This window comes from Melozone crissalis, unplaced genomic scaffold, assembly GCF_028551555.1.
Source record: "Melozone crissalis strain CALT ecotype California unplaced genomic scaffold, PUWL_Pcris_2 ptg000045l_1, whole genome shotgun sequence".
Classification (NCBI taxonomy): Eukaryota; Metazoa; Chordata; class Aves; order Passeriformes; family Passerellidae; genus Melozone; species Melozone crissalis.
In genome coordinates this window covers 6802381-6814732 of record NW_026535823.1, presented here as the reverse complement: position 1 = coordinate 6814732, position 12352 = coordinate 6802381, and the positions used below count along the sequence as shown (strand labels likewise).

The following is a 12352-nucleotide window of genomic DNA, read 5'->3' as shown; positions in this document are numbered from 1 at the left end:
AGGGTTTAATGAAAGTAGCTGGGTCTTTTTACAATGTGACTCATTAAGGTGATACTTGATTGGTCTCAAAGTAGAAACATCTCACACCATTGGTGACTATGAATAGCATACTCTGGAGAACTATATTTATAAACACTGGCTACAGAAAGAGAGATAATAATTGTTTGAATTCTTTCATCTAAGTTTGCCACAGCTTTTACACAGCTTCCCAGGATTTTCCTGGGAGAACCATGTCTCTCTCTGTTCAGAGGATATATAATTACTACAGACAGATCCTTGCTGGATGTGCACCCAGACCCACACACACAGGGGAAAATGAGCTCTATCCCAAGGGAAACCTTCTCTCCAGTAAATAGTAAACTCCAAAACAACCTCAAAGATGTGCCAGCACAAGGGCAACTGTGTCTTAGTGCTGATTTGGGATCTCCTTTGCCCTACCTAGCTGAGAGGAGGGGGAGGAAGGGCACCGTGACCGTGTTCACAGGGGTCTGAGGAAGAGGGAAGAGATGAGGATCTGACTCCATGTTTCAGAAGGCTTGATTTATTATTTTATTATATATATTATATTAAAACTATACTAAAAGAATAGAAGAAAGGATTTCATCAGAAGGCTAGCTATGAATAGAAAAAGAAGGAATGAATAACAAAGGTTTGTGTCTCAGAGTCCAAGCCAGCTGACTGTGATTGGCCATTAATTAGAAACAAGCACATGAGACCAATCACAGATGCACCTGTTGCATTCCACAGCAGCAGATAACCATTGTTTACATTTTGTTCCTGAGGCCTCCCAGCTTCTCAGGAGGAAAGATCCTAAAGAAAGGATTTCTCAGACAATATCACGGCTCCAGGGCGCGAGGGCGCGTGCGTACCTGCGAGGGTGGCGCGGGTGGTGGGGCCGGCGTGGCGCGGCACCAGGAGCTCGTGGTAGTGCTCCCCGGCCAGGGTGCTGTACACCACCCTGTAGCTGTGTGCCTCGGCCTCGCTGTTGTCCCAGGTGAGCTCGAGGCTGGCGGGGCTCCGCGAGCCCACCCGCAGGTTCTTGGGGGCGTCGATCTCTGTGCGACACAAGGGACAGAGGCACGGTGTCACTCACAGCCCTGCCACAGCCAGGGGGGAGAGCCAGGAGATCCTCCTGCCCTGAGCATGGCCTGGCAGGAAGGGCTGGAACATTTGCTCTCACCCCCTGCTCAGCACAGGCTGGGAGATGCCACCCAGGAGGGTGATACAAATGCTGGCAGCATCTTCGGTAAGTTTGTTTGGCAGCTAGTTCTGTGTTATTTCAAAAAGAAAACCATTCTCCCTCATATTAAGGTAAAAGAAACTGAGGCACTATGAGTAAAAGGGCTCTGTAGTAGCCATGCATTGGCCTGAACTGCTCTCAGAAGAAAACCTTGAGCATCTTTACAGGCTCATTCACTCCCAGACACTGCCCAAAGGGTTTGTTTATTGGTGCTGCTCAGGCTGTGTACTGAATCTGCTCTGGTTTGCACAATAAACCCCTCTGGTGAGAAGCAGCTGGGGCTGGGCACCAGTGGACAGTGGGTAATGGTGATGGATCTGAGTCTGGGAGGGTGCTTTTATGTTGCCTTTTAGAAATAAAGCGAGGAAGGCCAAGGCAGCAAATCAGTTGGGGTAAGCATCTCATCTGAAATATTTATCTGTAGAGATATGTACACACACAATTCACATCCCACAGTTATTACAGTAGGAGCCTCTTAGCCAGCAGTAATGTACATGACAATTTATATACCATAAACCAGCATGGAAATACATGCTCTGACTCCTCCTTTATGGCACGGTAAATTAAATCCCTTAGCTATCTGCAGGCTTAACATCAATTAAAGTTTTACTGACCAGTTAGGGTGCTCAGAGAAGATATAAAATAAGATAACCACGTTTCTGGATGTGCTGGTTTCAGCTGCTTGACTGCTGATTCCTTGGTCAAGGCACCTGCCTTGGCTCTTGATGCTGAGTGGGAGCGAGCGTCCCCTTGAACTCAGACCTGTGCTGAGCATTTTGGTGCTTTTGAGAATTGTGCATTGAGCTGTGGGTGCTCTTAAGGACATAAACTGCTGAGTTCTAGAGTTCTAAGCTGTGGGTCTGAACAGGCACTGGAGCTGGTGGGGATGTGTGTCTCAGGCAGCTTCAGCCTTGATGCTGCAGCAAGACATGGCCAAGATGGAGTTGGTTTGGGGTTTATCATCTAAATATGGGGGTTGAGTCCATCCATGCCTTGCCACTGGCATCTGGGATCACCTGGACTGCCCTGGGGACTGTATGAGCATCCCTGGGGGCACAGGGCATTCATCACAACTCTCTCACTGACACCCATTACAGCTATAATGCAACTTGTGCCCTTCTCTTGAGCTGGTTGTTGACAATAATTCCTCTTTGACTTTTTATGGTGGTATTTCCCAGGATTTGGGAGAGTTGGATGGGGAAAGGTGGAAGCTTTGGGGACACCAAATAGGACCTTTTGCACTGGAGGTTTAGTGGCTAAACAGCCACTAGCAGTGGTGGGACAGAGGGCAGTTGTAGGATGTGTATTTTAGGGTGAGCTGAATCTTTTGCTTTGTGATGGGATGCAAGGCACCTGCATTCAGGTGTCACCACTTACACCTGCATCTTCACCACTGTGTTTTCGTCCCACTTCTTCCTCCTAGCACATTAAACCCCAGCTCCCTTGTGCCAGCGGAAAAAGAGGCATCATCAACCCCCAGCCACAAAAACCCCTCAGCTTTTCCTCCTTGCTGCAGGACAGCCCATCTGCAGACGGCAGCAATCCACCTACCCATGCTTGCCAAAGAGACTCAAAAATTCAGTTCACACCCAAAAATTCCATTCTCCCAGCCAGGGCAGCTCTCTGTACCTGTGGTGAACTGAGCGAAGGCGGGGCGGCTCTCGTTGGCGCCGCGCAGGGCGCTGACGGCCAGGTGGTAGCGGGCGCCGGGGCGCAGGGCCTGCAGGGAGTACTGGCTGAGGGGGGGCTGCAGGCGGAAGGTGGTCCTGCCGCCCTCCCCGTCCGCCAGCCCGTACTTCAGCAGGATGGCGTCCACCTTGGCGCGAGGGGGGCTCCACTCCACGAAGGCCACCGTGTCCGAGACGTCCCGCACCAGGATCTGCGTCGGGCCGTCGATGACTGCGGGGGGGAAACGGGCAGCTGTTATTGTGGGAAAGTTGGGTGGGGAAAGGGGGGAGATTTGGGTATGCCAAGGTTCAGGGATGCTTCAGGCTGGCCTTCAAAACAGCTGGAATTGGGATTTGGGCACAAGGGAGAGAGGTGGCATGGGAAAGAGGCATGACCCTGACCCCAAGATACTTTGGTCCTCATGGTTCCCAATCCCTTGTCCCAACCTCTTGGCTCTTTCCTGAACCTTCTCCACTTTCTGTGGACACCAGAGCAGGACCCAGCAGCTCTCTCATTGACACCGATTACAGCTATAATGCAACTCATGCCCTTCTCTTGAGCTGGTTGTTGACAATAATTCCTCTTTGGCTTTTTCAGGTGGTATTTCCCAGGATACAAAACCCTTATGTCTAACTGCAACACACGTTCTTTGCTCTAAGATAGCTGCTTGTACTTTTGCATTGAAAAAAACATGCAATTTTCCTTTGTGCCCAGCTCTTCAAACTATCCAAACAACTTTTATTGATGTTCTTCTATGCAATTTACTCTTTTCTGATCCTTTCCATCATTGGCAAAATTTATCAGCAACAGTATTATGTCTTTTGAAAGGTGTTGACAATGTGTTAAATAACGTGGAGCCAAGGACAAGATCCAAGTGTTGAGAACTGAGGAATGTCTCTAGAAATGTTCCTGCTTTGGTGCCAGCTCCTGGTTTGTCCTTAAACTGAGGAATCAGCTCATAAAGCTGTTGGTGTCTTGGCAGTGGGAAGAGAGGAGAAAATGCAACTGCTCTGGTGAATCTTCATAACTAGCTGGGTGTGGGGCTATGGTTGGTGTCCAGAAAAACTTTCAGATAAATGGCTTTTAGAAAAATGAATACCGGGACTCTACTGGGGGAGATTTTTGGACATTTCTGCCTTTTTTTTTTTTTTTTCCCACAGAGATTTGAGCCCTTCCTTCCCTCCACACCCCCCAACACTCAACCTTTGGATATCATGGGCTCAAGCCTGGCTGATGGATGCTTGGAGTCCAGCAGGACTGGATGGATGGATGGATGGATGGATGGATGGATGGATGGATGGATGGAGCCAAGCCTTGCCATCGCTCCTGTGCCATGGCAGTGCTCATACATGAAGCCTGCTGGGCAGCCTGTGTTATCACTTAGATGGTCACAAGGTGGGTGAAAAAGCCCACTTTGGTTCTGTAATTCAGACTATACCTAATATAATGACAGTATACAATAAGGGTCTGCTGAATGCTGCACCTGAAGTTATGGGGGACAAGCATGTGGGCAGGGATGGGAAGCACCGGGGAGGGGTTAGAAAAGGACATAGAGGAACTTGAAGTAGTGAGGTGAGATCTGTGGGCAAAACAGCAGAGGAGGGAGCACAGTTGGGAGTCCCAGTGTTCAGGTGGGAGCTGTCTGTCCAGCTTGGCCAGGACCAGGTCATGCATACCCTCAATCTCCAACTGCTTCATGCTGTCCAGCCACCCAGGTGATCCACATCTACTTAGCCGTGTGGCATAAAACCATGGCTTTGCTGCCTGATCCTGGCACAGGATGCTGAGGAAGAGCAAGGGTGGTGGGGATGAAGCTCTGAGAGTGCTGCAGAGAAAGGCAGACACCAGCACAGAGATGTTCCATGGAGCATAGATCCTGGAGCCCTCTGCTCCACCTGCGCTCCCTGCAAAGGCCAACCCTTGAGTTTGAAGTACCAGCTTCTATTTTCGCTGACTTCCCAGGGAAAAGAAGTTTCGGCCTTGACCAGGAGATGTCTCTATTAAGCCACATCGAGCTGAACACAGAGGCAAAGCAGGAGGGGAGGACTGTACTGGGGAAGATCAGCCCTGCAACAACCTGCTGCGGTGGAGGGACCCTCCCTCCACTCTCTCCGCTGCCTCAATTAGCAGCACCTCATTACAGCCCTCCGGCAGCTATTTAAGTGCTGTTTCCTCTCGGAACAACTCAGGTGGAGCTTGTAGACGTCTGTCTGGCTTTCAAGGCAGACTGCACCAGATCTGGTGTGAAGAGCCTCCTCTCCCCCGTGAGCTCTGCCGATCTCTGCATCTCCTTCAGCAAGAAGACCCAGCTGAATTTTCTCTGGTCTACAGGAAGGAGCAGTGAGTGGGCAAACAAATTGGTTAGGAAGGGACATGCTGTTGCTCCTGGCTCCCTGCCCTGCTGCCTCATTTGCCTGAATAGGTGGGAGCTGAGGGCATTTAGTGGCACAAAAGCGGGTGGGAGTTTTAATCTGTTATATATGAGTAAGTAATACATTTGTAGATATATTTCTTGAGGGCATCCAGCCTCCAAAATGTGATATTAGTAGAGAAGAATAATTTATCCAGCTATACAATAAAAGCAGAACTGAGTCTTTGCTCCCAACCCCATTAACCAGTTTCTGCAGTTGTGACAATTTAGGAGAGAGAGGGACAAAACACTGCACGAGGAAGCTGTGGCTGCAACGTTTGCTGCAAGTTTCATCCCTGCCCATGGGACTTTATTTTTGGGACCTGCTGTGCTGCCCCCGGGTGCGGCTCACTCACGGGTTGAGACGCTGTCAGAGGTGGGAGGGCTTCTGGCTTGTTCCTTCAGGGCCACCACGGTGACAGTGTACTCCTCCCCTGGCTTCAGCCCCGTCTGGTTGAAGGTGGTGACGGTGCTGGGGAGCTGGGCAATCACACCACCCTCGTTGTTCTGTCAGGGAATGAAACAAGCATTAACCCTCCCCCAGCAGCTGGTGTTTTGGGGGGACTGATGCACAAAGAGGAGGTGCCCCCCATGTTGCATCCTTCCACAGCCCACCCTGCATCCCCAAATCACATGGTCACCTTGGCACACTCCAGCATGGAGGAAGAAAGCTGGGATGAGGTCACCCACCAAGCGTGGAGTGCTTGTGTTGTTGGGCTGCAAAATCCTCCCCATCCCTCCTCCCTCCCCAGCCTCTGTGTATTTGTGCCTGTGCTGCTCAGAAAGAGGAAAGATGATTAAACCAAAGCCTTAGCTAGGCTTGTTTTCCCTGCTCTTCAGGTGCCAGGAGCCTTTTGTTGTTGATGTATAGGTATGAAGCTGTGAGGTCTTTATTTTGCTGTCACCTGCTTTTTAGCCATCTTTAGTACACTCATTCATGCCTTGTGGTTTTGCCCTGAAAAACTGTGAGGCTTTAAACAACTGCACATGTCACCTTTCCTGCCAGTGCTTGGACAAAGGATCTTTTCTTGCTGCTGTCTTCACTAATAACATGCTAAACAAATCTTTGCACATAACTCTCAATTCATATTCATCCCTTTTCTCATTAAACAGGAAGCCTTCCATTTTAGCCATCAGTTACCATTTTACCTTTCCTAATTTTCTTTGCTAAATCCATCTTCTCTTTGTCTTTTCCAGCAGATGGGCAATCCTGCCTGACCCAGCTTTTGTGGGGATGAGAGCATCACAGAGACCATGGAAGGAGAGTGCAAAGCTTTGCAGGAAGCTGCAATCATCCTCGTTGGGCTGCTGAGGACCAAATTAGCATTTCCTCACCCAGTTTTTGGGAAGACAGGTTAGTTTTTTCTCACAGAGGTTGTGATGCTTCAGTTATAACTCTTGTTTTTAGCCCTTGGAAATGGGTTTTGGGTTTGTTTGAGGTGTGGCAATATTTCAGCATGTACCCAAGCTTGCAGGGGAGTAAAGGACACAGCACCCTCTGCCTAATTTTAGGGGAAAAGGCAATAATAGAGACTCCAGAAAGGCCAGTTTTAGCAGCTGATGGGCAGGAACGTGACTGTGACTTTGTCTTAACTCATGGATTTGAGAACTTTAAAGCCCAGTGAGCTACATCCCTTCCCTACCCAAGACCCTGCATCTAGGAACAGCCCTCCTTTTGCATTTTATCTGCCTTAAAATCCCAAAATGTTTCCATGTATTCTTAAGTTTAAGCTTAAGAACAGAAAAAAGAACCAATGGTTTGCATTTATTTGCTTCAGGGGAATGCTGTTCAGCTTAATTCCTGAGTAATATTGAAATGTTTAAAAGAGCTATTTTTTTCCTGCCAAAAGCTTTACTCTGATATTTTTCAGCTTTAATACTGAATGATCACCTGATGGTGACTGCAAATTATCCCAGGGTCTATACCTGCATTACATGAGCTTCAACTTCTGACACAATTTGCATGTGGATGTAGCCAACATCACATCAATAATCTCCAGCAACTCTTTGGAAATGAGAGGATTGAGTTATTTAAGGCAATTGTGCCCTTGCTTTGTGCTGTGCAATAACACTTCATAGTTAAGAGTATTTAAAACTTTGGGGCCAAATTCTGCAGTTCTCCACTGCCCAGAGCTGCCTTTGATTCCAGTGCAGGTTTTTGTACAAGTGAAAACATCATAATTGAGCTCTTAATCAGCATTTCTTTTACTGCTGGGGCTTGAATGCTCTTATAAAGAGGCTCCATGTACAATTGAAGCTGTACTTATGGCTAAATGGTGTAGAAATTATGAATATAGACTAAATACTTGATGTACAATTTTTGTTGCTGTGCACAGAAAATATGGGGTATTTAGGGCAACATTTTTATCCTTTCATCTTTTCTGGCAGGGTTTCTACCTGCTCGTCACTGCGATTAAAATTAAAATTCCATGGCAGGAATGAAGTGTGCATGTGACTTGGGGGGGGCTGAAGGTTCTTGTCTGAGAGCCAGCAGCTGCTCACTTTGATCCAGGCTGCTTTGGGGAGCTTTGTGTAGAGAGCAGGGTGAGGAGGAAGAGGAGGAAGAGTCATTGGAAAGGAAAAAGAGGGTGCGACAACAAGAGTGAGGCTGGAAGGTTTTTTCCCCCATCACTGGATTTGTTTTGGGGACATTTCTTTGAGGACATGCATTGACACAAAAACTAACGGGGAAATGCAGGCTGGCAGTCTGGGGAATCTGATGTGCAGCACAGAAATGGCAAACACAGGCTGGGTGTTTTGGGAAGGGGGTAATTGGAAGCTGATTGAGGATGCTCTCACTGGATGCACCCTGCAGTGCCAGGGGTGTAGCAACAGTACCTTGGGGATGAAGCTGATCTCCCAGCCGTCCAAGGGGAAGGAGAAGGGCTCCCACTGCACCTCTGCTGTTGTCTCTGTGATGGTCTTGAACTTCAGCCCCTGTGGTGTGGCAAGGTCTGCAAGGGAGCAGGGGTGGTGAGCAGAGAGGAGTGGGTGTGCACATGCTGTACCCACCCTGCTCCCTGTGGGTATTTTGTTATCTGGGCAACAAAAACAAGGAAACTTTTGGTGTCTGTTAGCAAAATTCTTTTTCCCCTGCTCCACATGGGTGGGAAGGAAAAGAGGGAAATGCCTGGACCTATGGACACTGAGGCATCATCCCACTGCATTATCATGTGAACAGAGTGAATGATGGGGCTGCAAAGGGGTGTCTGGATAGTTTCTGTTTTTCCCATGCCCTCTGTATCCTTAGTCTCCAAGAAACCCCTCTGGAGGCTGGTATTACAGCTTGATACTCCTGTTTTCCTCTGTGCATCACGGTCCTGGTCAGGACTGTGTTTCTCCTGATGCACAGCAACATCCCCTCTTGCTGCACCATCACCCACATCATGGGGAGTCATCATGAGGATCATCCGTTCAGGTGGGGGAAGAGAACCTGAGACTTCTGTGTTATATTGTAGTATTTTCTCTGAGGAAAAAAAATGTAACACTTTGGGCCACATTCTGGGGGCTTCAATCAATCTCTGGAAGCTTTTTCTTCTTTTTAGACATCCAGGTTTTCATCCAGACTGAGTCTTTCTGAAGAGAACGGACACGTTTCCTCCTTTCCTATATCCCTATACTGACACAATTTTTTTCTTTCTTTTTTTTTTTTTTTTTTCCTTCTTTTTGAAGGCTCAAGTTTCTGCTGCTAGAAAGTTTTTATGTAAAAAGTGAGCCAGCTTGAGCATCCCCTCAGGACACATGGGCAGCAAGCAACAAGTGCAGTAAGATACTTACTGGTCATCACCCTGGAGGTGACGGGGCTGCTGAAGACGTCACTGATGACTGCATAGATGCTGACATTGTAGGCAACGCCTGGCTCCAGGTCCGTGATGGTGATGCTGCTCCAGTCCCCAGGCACCCTCTGCTGGAGCTGGGTGCCCCCTGGCACGGCAGGCTGGTAGGACACCACGTACTCAGTGGCTGCCCCGGGGCTGTCCCAGGCCAGCTCGATGGAGCTGTCGCTGATCCCCGTCACCCGCAGGTTCTCAGGGGGAGACACTGGGGAGGACAGAGGTATGGACAGTGTCAGTTTATGTGTGGCTTATTCTTCCACTCCTGTGGGAGGCTGTGTAGGTCTGCTGGTGAGCCACAGGCCCAGACTGGGGGTTATGTGATACCTGTGGTTGTCTGAACAGCTATAACAAGGTAAAGGCTCAAGAGAACCTGTTGCACTGTTTAGCCCCCATGCTGGGATGTGTGGGGATTTATAAAATTAGAGGGTTTTGAGAAAATTGTAATTGTACTGTTTTACAGACAGTAGAATTGTGATTAGAGTTAAGTAGTAGCTATAAAATTGGTTGGTAGAAAAATTAGGTAAGAAGTAGAAAAGTAAGGATAAATAGAACAATGGTTTGTGTGTTGATGTTTGTTTAGAATAATTTTTTAAGTTGTAGAAAAGTATGTTTAGGAAGATATTAGGAAGTTTTAAGCTTAATAATGGAGTTTTGTGCATTGTGTTTTAAGGCTTACAAGTAGGTATTATATTTGAAATAAGCAAGCATTGTTTTAACCAAAGGTATGTGTGCTTATAGTGGTTGGATGGAACTACTGTCATTGTGCTTTTGCTTTGTGTGGTTGGTCAAAAAACTTTTAAAGTAAGTTGTAGAATGAAGTTCTTGGTCTGCTGCCTGGGATGTGAGCTGATAGCATCTTCTCATTGTCGTAACCATGTAATGAGACTGATGCTGGAAAATAAACCAGCTCGACACATTCCACAGCAGTCTCATCCCATTCATGATTTGTACATAGCCCCAGCTGGCTAGGATGAGCCTTGCTAGCTTTTTTCTCACCTCCCATGGTGTCTTTGGGGACAGGGATAACAGAGAGGTAGCCACACTGTGGGACCTCAGTGTATCAATCCTAAGTGATGCTCTCTGTGGGTATGTAGCTGATGCTGGAAAATAAACCAGCTCAAGGCACATTCCTAGCAGTCTCATACTGTTTGTGATTTTTACATAGCCCCCAGTCGGCAATAGGATGAACCTCACCAGCTTTTTGCTCATCTCCCAGACTTTTGTCCATAGTGTCTTGGGGGACAGGGATAACGGGAAGGCGGGGGGAGCTCAGTGTGTCCTAAGCGATGCTCTCCGCCAGGTAAGGATTTCTCCCAACTTCACGGCGCTCCTATGGGACTCTGGGCACCTCGAAACCCTTGCTTAAGCACCACTTAAGCCTGGCTCAAGCCCCACACCCCCTGCCGTACCTTCGGAGCAGTCGTGGCCGCCGTAGCCCGTCTCGCAGACGCAGATCCCGTCGCGGCAGAGCCCGCGGCCGCCGCAGCCGGCGGGGCAGCGCTGCCGGCCGCAGTCGTGCCCGGCGAAGCCCTCGTGGCACTCGCAGGTGCCGTTCACGCAGCGGCCCCGGCCCGAGCAGTCGCGGGGGCAGCGCAGCTCCGAGCAGTCGTCCCCGGTGAATCCCTCCTCGCACACGCACTCGCCGTCCACGCAGAGCCCGCGGGAGCCGCAGCCGGCGGGGCAGCGCGGCTGGGAGCAGTCCTCGCCGCCGTAGTCGCTGTCGCAGATGCACTGTCCCTCCAGGCACACGCCGCGGCTGGAGCAGCCCCCCGGGCACAGCGGCTCCGAGCAGTTGCTGCCCGCCCAGCCCTCCATGCACACGCAGCTGCACGACTCCAGGCTGAAATTCCCGTGGCCGCTGCACTGCGGGATGTAATCCAGCTGCCCTGCAAGGATGCGGGAGCGAGGGTCAGAACCCGGCGGGTGAGAGGTGGGAAAGGTCGGGGTTGGTCTCGGGTCAGCCCTCTGAAGGGCTGGAGAAGGTGTGGGACAAGGCGGGGATAGTTCTCTCTCTGGTAAACTGGTGGCTTTAGGGCTGAAAAGGGAAGAATTGGTGGGGTTTGGGTGGATCTTTCCCTAGGGAGCACTGCCCCCATAACTGTGGGTGCCACCAGCCTTGTGGTGGTGCAGGTGCTCCCTTTGGTTTCTCTCCAGCTCAGCACTCAACAGGAACTTCCTTACACCTCTTACTGGAAAAAAACCTTCCCTGGAGAAAGCCTCTGCACCAGCCATGACTCCTCTGGTCTCACATCTACACACTTCTCCTTTTTATAGCTGAGAGATCCCCGGCTGCTTTCTCTCTCTCCTCTACAAAGCAGGTATGTACCCAAAGGCATCATCCTCATCCCTATCCTGGAGAACCTGATTGGGACAGGACTGCTGGCTTTGGGCTGTGGAAAAGCAGGGACAGCACCAGGGCTCTGTGGCCAGCACCTCTAATGCCCCCTCTTTACCTGGCACCCACAGGATGCTCTGGGGTGAGGAGGGACGATGGGGATGAAGGCACCAGTCACTGACACTGCTAATGCTCCCCTGTTTTGCCCTCAAACAGAGCCATTGCTCCAGGAAAGGGTTTATCCCACGCAGGCTAACTTTTCCTTGCTGATTTGTATTACTTTTCTTAATATGAACCAAGGAAGAACAGAAACCCTTTCTGTGTTTCCTCCAAACCATGGGAAACCTTTACACCCCAAAGACCCCCAAGCCCCAGCACTCTGTCCCCAGCTAAATTTTCCATCCTAGCTGACCTTTCTGAGCAGCTCTTCCAGTGGGGGATATAGCAGATGCATATGTAAAAGCAGCTCTGTTACATGCTGTGCCAGACAGACACATTTGGGTTACTTTGCAGGACAATTCCCATGCAAACTGCAAATGCTGGGATTGCCAGGCAGGATCTCTTCAGATCTCAGCCTCTAGCTGAGTTATCAAAAGATAAGAGAGGATGCTTCTAAGTGTGCTGGAGAAAAGAGGCTTTCCTCAGGGAAATTGCCTTGGGTGGTGGGGTAGGGATCCTGATTCCTTTGCAGTGCAGTGAATTGAAAGCAACTCTGGTAAAAATAAATGAAATTATTCCAGTTTTAGCTTGGCACATCTGTGATGGGAGTGGGGACTCCACCAAGCAATGAATATTTAATGGGACTGTCTATGCATGTTGCAAGTAACCCAAATAGGCCCATCAGAGTTTCAAATTAATTCCTT

The 12352-nt window shown here is 49.4% G+C and overlaps 1 protein-coding gene across 2 annotated transcripts in view; it reads right to left on the bottom strand.

Annotated features, from left to right (window-relative positions):
• TNR (tenascin R) overlaps positions 1–12352 on the bottom strand; it is a 77408-nt gene that overhangs the window by 16529 nt on the left and 48527 nt on the right. For both annotated transcript variants that reach the window (XM_054285671.1, XM_054285670.1), the window contains exons 3-8: positions 10564–11040; positions 9096–9359; positions 8157–8272; positions 5675–5825; positions 2870–3139; positions 870–1055 (exon numbers count right to left, since the gene is read on the bottom strand). In XM_054285671.1, the coding sequence (XP_054141646.1) occupies positions 870–1055; positions 2870–3139; positions 5675–5825; positions 8157–8272; positions 9096–9359; positions 10564–11040 (1464 nt within the window). The remainder of the gene's footprint in view (positions 1–869; positions 1056–2869; positions 3140–5674; positions 5826–8156; positions 8273–9095; positions 9360–10563; positions 11041–12352) is intronic.